The 6,000-nt window shown below is 47.0% G+C and overlaps 1 protein-coding gene across 1 annotated transcript in view; it reads right to left on the minus strand.

Moving 5' to 3' along the window:
• The window catches only part of LOC119181547 (sphingomyelin phosphodiesterase-like), a 43,608-nt gene extending 39,021 nt beyond the window's left edge, over positions 1–4,587 (minus strand). Inside the window, exon 1 of the mRNA XM_075874742.1 lies at positions 4,432–4,587. Within this exon, the coding sequence (XP_075730857.1) occupies positions 4,432–4,575 (144 nt within the window). The 5' untranslated portion in view covers positions 4,576–4,587. The remainder of the gene's footprint in view (positions 1–4,431) is intronic.
• Between the last annotated feature and the right edge of the window lie 1,413 nt (positions 4,588–6,000).

The following is a 6,000-nucleotide window of genomic DNA, read 5'->3' on the forward strand; positions in this document are numbered from 1 at the left end:
TCCAAGGTCGCGGTGAAATGAATTCCAACGAATCCACAAACACAATGATCGACGTCCCTTCAACCAGCGCCGCCCTTTCGCATACGTGTGTACGTGTTCACTCATTTAACACCCCCTCCTACAACCACGTTAACCAATTTAGCCATCGACCCAAGTAAGTCGCAATTTAACACCCCATTTCACAACCACGTTAACCAATTTAGCCATCGACCCAAGTAAGTCGCACTTTAACACCCCGTTAACCAATTATATGCTCCGCATCCTCCTCAGTGTTCCCCCGAGGGAAGCTGCGGGCAATTTTTTTTAAACTGATATTTTACATCTTGGCCTTCACACAAATGAAGTTTTTCACCACCACCACCAGATCTCAATGGCTACGCGAAAATGAGACGCCAGGCAGACGCGACTAAAGCCGGTGCAAAGAAGAAACAAGCATCAAAAGACGCCATGCCCGCGCCCCATCTCCCCCTCGAAACCACCGCCGCTACACCAACCAACCTCCTCGCAGCTATCGCCGAGTGATCTCTAGAAATATTGAGAAGGAAGGGGCGAGTCACTCCCTGGTTGCGCCACGGGTCGCGAAGATATTGAGAAAGGTTCCACCTCTTCTCCAGCTTTGCCTGTGTGGCGCACCGACGAAACTTCGAGAACACAGGGCGAGCCTACATAACCAGACGGCGGAGGAAGGTGAAGCAGCAGATCAAATGTGAGTTTTCCGCCAGCGCGCGAAACTTGTCCCTACGAAGACAAAGCAGGTGATGCAGTGAGTGTGTGTTTTCCACCAGTGGATGAAATCGTGATCTGCAGTGGCAGCGCGTGAGTGGCGGACATGTTTCCAGCGAAGAAGTTTATACATTCAAGTGCGGTCAGTTAACGACGCGAGAGCTTCCTAGAAGAGAAACCGTGGACTCAGCGGAATGACAAGCGGCGCTGAACTTCAAACGAGTGTTTCTTTGAACAGAAGCCCTCAAGCTTTGTTCCAAGAACTTTGAACTGAATACAGTTGCAAATTTTAGTCTATAGATGCCTTGGTCAGCTAATGCACGAGATTGCATCGTAGCAGGTGTTGTTTATGCCAGTTCTTCTGCGTGTACTCGAGTATATTCATATCGGTGTCATGTTGTATTGGATAACTGCCGAGTGTGCTCGTTCGTGTTTTGTTTGGTATGCCTGATGTGAAAATGCCTTATTAGTTTTGTTTGACCAAAAGGACAAAAGTTTTGTTCGACCAAAAGGACAAGTGTTGGTCCTTTTGACCAAAAGGACAAAAGGACCAACACTAAATTTCCAAGTTTTTGTGGTGCAGTTGAGGGGTCTGATATGTCAGCCCTTACAATTAGCCTGGCGATTGCTACTCTAATTACGGGACTAGTAACTTTCTCAAAAAACAGTCAGGACGTAAGTAAAGCGACACATTTTGAAGGCACTGTTCTGTGTGCACTACGTTTCCTATGCACATCTCAGAAGCAAAATGTTTCACGGGAAGCAAAAACAATTCTTCAGTGTACTTGCTGTCCTATAAAAGCTCATTTTTGTTCCTGCATTTGATGCTCTCAACTTGAAAAAAATGTTTAAAAAGAACATCCAAGAAAACGAAGAAAACAAAAACAGGCCAGAAAAACGCGCCTTGTAGGTGCAAAGTTGTCAGCCAGATTCCTCTTGCTTGCCGGAATTCATAAGTGGTGCAAACCACAAGATCTTCAAATCTACGTTCGGAAGAGCGTAACCAGTTTGCTGAAGAAATCGGATCCTTCTCATCTCGCCTCGCAAAGCTGCACGCGTGCACGTGTGGGTTTCGACTCATGTTTGCAGGTACGAAGGTCTTGTTATCACACAAATGCACGGTTGCTCGAGAGGTGACATAAGCCTTTCATGTGAAAAGAACGGGCGACACATTTTTCAATTAATCATCATGGTTACCAACGGAAAAAATGGCTTGCTTCACTATTTAGCCCGTGTTTTATGAAGTAATACTTATAGTATTGACATGTTTATTGCAAATAATTTATTTTAGTTGTGAGTCGGTGCTCGTCACGTAAGTTTGTCCCTTCCTAATTTATATCTCTTCTAGCACTGCTTCAAGAATGCGAAGGTGTAATTTAGCCTTGTAGAAGAGTCAAGCGACGACCATGCGTCACAAAATGCGAATTGCGTAACTCACATGTTGTTTTCAGCATCCAACGCATTACAAAGGGCTCAGCCACAATTCTTCGTCATACGCCACCACCTCAACAAAGCGCAAGCCACGCCTTCTGCGTGTGTCGCTGGTACATTGCTTCTCCTCTGCATAACAAGTAACGGCGTGTTCGGTGCGTCTCGACTTCACAAAATCTACGTTGATATAAGGCGTAATGGGTGCCACGTGTTTGCATTTCCAGTAGTTGCCCTCAAGAGAATTCACAAAGGCTCCAGAAGGCCACTCCCCCCGCTTTCATTGTGACTAGCTGCGCAGTTCGCACGGGCCCCGTAATTCAAGGTGCGAAGCACTTTACTGGCTCGGTTTTTCGGCGTGTTTTGTGGTCACTGTGGGTTATGTAGTCACAGTCCACCATAAAAAAACGAGTATGTGTCACAATGGAGACATCACGCAACTCTCAAACGGGCCAATAGAACATGGGAAGACAGCAGTTAGCCCAAAGCATAGTGTAGCTGAAACACCCTTTATCACACGCCGTAGGAAACTGAAACCGGGCATGTAGAGATAAAGGAGAAGAACAGCAAGAACAAGGAGAAGCACTTTTGGGTGAGCTTCACTGTGCCGTCGTCTTCAGACCTTGTTATTGGGGTGGAAACACCCTTCACTACGTGCGCGGTTTAGGGTGCGCACATCTAGTGCGCCATGAGAGAAATCTCTCTCGAAACACGGCGTGCTTCACCTCCAACCCGTTTTTTTTTTTTCGGAGCAGTGATAATCGTTGATGCCTTAAACCGAGATTGAAAATGGCCATCAGCGTCCACACGAGTGACCCGAAAAATTTTCATGTGATGACGTCACCCAGCGGCGTCTTTGTGACGTCATAGGTCAGCAAAAATTTTTAAGTCATCACACGTCCTGCTCACACTACCCAACGGGACATCGCGTGATGACGTCATCACAAGACATCCTTGTTTGTTCATAGTTTGGCCGATCCCGGAGGCGTCTTTAGTTGGGAGCAAAATACAGCGTTGTCCGTGAGGAAAAATTCGCGACGGATGCAGATAAATATTATTATTTCTTCAATGAAGAAAATTGCCCGCAGCTTCCCTCGGGGGAACACTGAGGAGGATGCGGAGCATATAATTGGTTAACGGGGTGTTAAAGTGCGACTTACTTGGGTCGATGGCTAAATTGGTTAACGTGGTTGTGAAATGGGGTGTTAAATTGCGACTTACTTGGGTCGATGGCTAAATTGGTTAACGTGGTTGTAGGAGGGGGTGTTAAATGAGTGAACACGTACACACGTATGCGAAAGGGCGGCGCTGGTTGAAGGGACGTCGATCATTGTGTTTGTGGATTCGTTGGAATTCATTTCACCGCGACCTTGGACGTCGACGCGCCGTACAAACCAACCGACGAGCGGCAACTGAGCGAGCGAGCGCCGACCTTGAGTATATATACAGCTCGACGGCGCATGCACTGTCAGCTGTTGAATGTTCTCGAAGCGCGACGCCACATGCGCGTCCACTGGAGAATCAGGAGAATTGTAGATGTCGAACGCGGTGTGTAGAGGAGGAAGGGTGCACAGATGGTGGAGGAGTGAAGCGCGCGCGGTGTGTAGAGGAGGAAGGGATGCACAGATGGTGGAAGAGTGGGCGACGGCGCGACGGCGCATGCGCGCGCGTCAGCTGTCGAATGTTCGAGAAGCGGTGCGGACGGCGCGGACGGCGCACTACAAGGCGCGAGTATAAGATGCTTCCGCATCTAAAAAATAAAGATATTCGTTTTGAGTGAGCGTTCGAAATAACGACCCCTCGCACCATAGTGCGATGCGTTTAGCTGCTCAGCCACTATGCATGCAGCCTATAGCTTATTATCAACAAGCTATGCATATATACGATTTGGCGTTGGTGGTGGCACGCTCATCTCGTTCTTCAGCGGCTTGTCAGGCGACCGGCAAGGTTGTTTCACCTCACGGGTGAACTTTCCGTGTTCTCTCACGCCACATGCATGGGCATAGAAGCCGGCGTGCGTCTGCACTCAGGTTTTTGTTGAAGCATGGTTTAGGTGTCTACCGAGAAGCGAAGCAAGGCAAGCGAAGGGGGAGGCGATACGAAGACGGTCCGATTAAGCTGTCGCGTTTTTCTATTAGAAGCGAAGCTCAAGCGCCCTTCATATTTTCCAGATTTCTCGCTCACAGTCAGTGCCAATGACGCCGAAAGCGCATCTTCGGCGACATGGACATCTATCAGAACGGTGTTAGAGCGTGTCACTTCAAGCTCTTCTCGACGTACCTGGACGAATTCCCGGAGCTTCGTCGCTACCTTGGTTAGGCTCATCTTAAAGTGCCATTCCCGTGCGTCGTCGTCCTGTCCGTCTAGAACCGGTAGGGAAGCCACCATCGACACCGCCAGCAGTGGCAACAGCAGCGGCCACATCGTGATCCTCGTGATGTCCTGGGAAAAGACACGGAGTAACATTTTTCTTTTCAGAAAGCGTGGTTCTCAGTACACTTATTTATTGTGGAGCGGTTGTTACCTGAGGAACAAAATCACAGAGGGTAAATGTTTTAAAAATCATTTCGTTTCCATATACCCAAACACTGGTATGATTGCGACGGATGCCGTGTTGATGAGATCCGTAAATTTTTCCCACTTGTGCTTTTTTTTATGTGCACATAAATCTACTCACATTGGTCTCTAACGTTTCGTGTTTATAGAAACGCTCCAGACCGGGTGGAATTCAATTCCCTGACCTTCACGTTAGCATTCAAGCACAAAGTTGACTAGACCGCAGCGGTCATTTAAGGGGCCATAATTGAGTCACTAGATCAGTTAGTGAATGTCGAACTTATAGTTAAAATCTAAACTAAAATTGAAACCCTGCGAATAAAATATAAACACTCGCAGTACAACGACAGCGGTGAGCAGGACCATTCGCTGTCGAGGGTCTGATGCGCTGATCGAATGGGTCGGCAATTTTGAACATGAGTGAGGGTACAGTCGGTGCGATCGCTAGTGGTCGCGTGCAGTCCACAGCAGACCATCTCGTTTAGCTCGTCCTGCGTGCAATCTGATTAAAGGAACCGATAACATTCTAAAATGATTTGTTACAATCAGCCGAACACTTACGGCGTTAAATATATTCAGAAAATTTTTGTATCGACTATGTAGCTCCATTTTATAGCGTATGAGTGCACAGGATTCTCTGCATTAGAAGCAGGTGGGGTAAGAAGTATACTGCAGCAGCTGTTACTTTTTGAGGCCTTAACGAACTGAACACACATAACGCAAAGAGTTACGATTGTAGTGGAGGGGAAGGGCCACAATGCTTTTGTCTGCCCCCCCTCCCCGTGGGCACGCCTATGCTGGGTAGATATACTGTCAGAGAATGAGTTTAAGTAAGACAATATTTATTTATTTATTTCATATATATGCTAAACTGTGGACTCAACCTCGAAGAAAAATTGGCTGGCCCATAAGTACGAAAGCGAAATAGCGAAGAAAAAACAAATTGCGGCAGATACACACTGATGGCGCGAACACTGATGGTGTGGTGGATCTCAGGGCGGTGTCCCACCTCCTCCCGCTCGCCTCGCTGCGTGCCGTAGTGTGCAAGACCGCTACTCTTCAACTTGACGACTCCTTTTTCTCTCCTTCTCCGCTTAACGAACCACCTTTACATTTTCTTCAACATCACAATTATTTTACTTTTATTTATTTATTTTATTTTATTTGGCAATACTGTCAATTCTAATGCGAGAGTCCTTACAAACAGGGTAACATAACAAAGTAATGAAGTAAGAAGAACATCATTAGCAAATGCACAAATACAGGTTAGATAAAGATCAAACGCTGCACTTG

Source organism: Rhipicephalus microplus, chromosome 10 (genome assembly GCF_043290135.1).
Source record: "Rhipicephalus microplus isolate Deutch F79 chromosome 10, USDA_Rmic, whole genome shotgun sequence".
NCBI classification, from domain to species: Eukaryota; Metazoa; Arthropoda; class Arachnida; order Ixodida; family Ixodidae; genus Rhipicephalus; species Rhipicephalus microplus.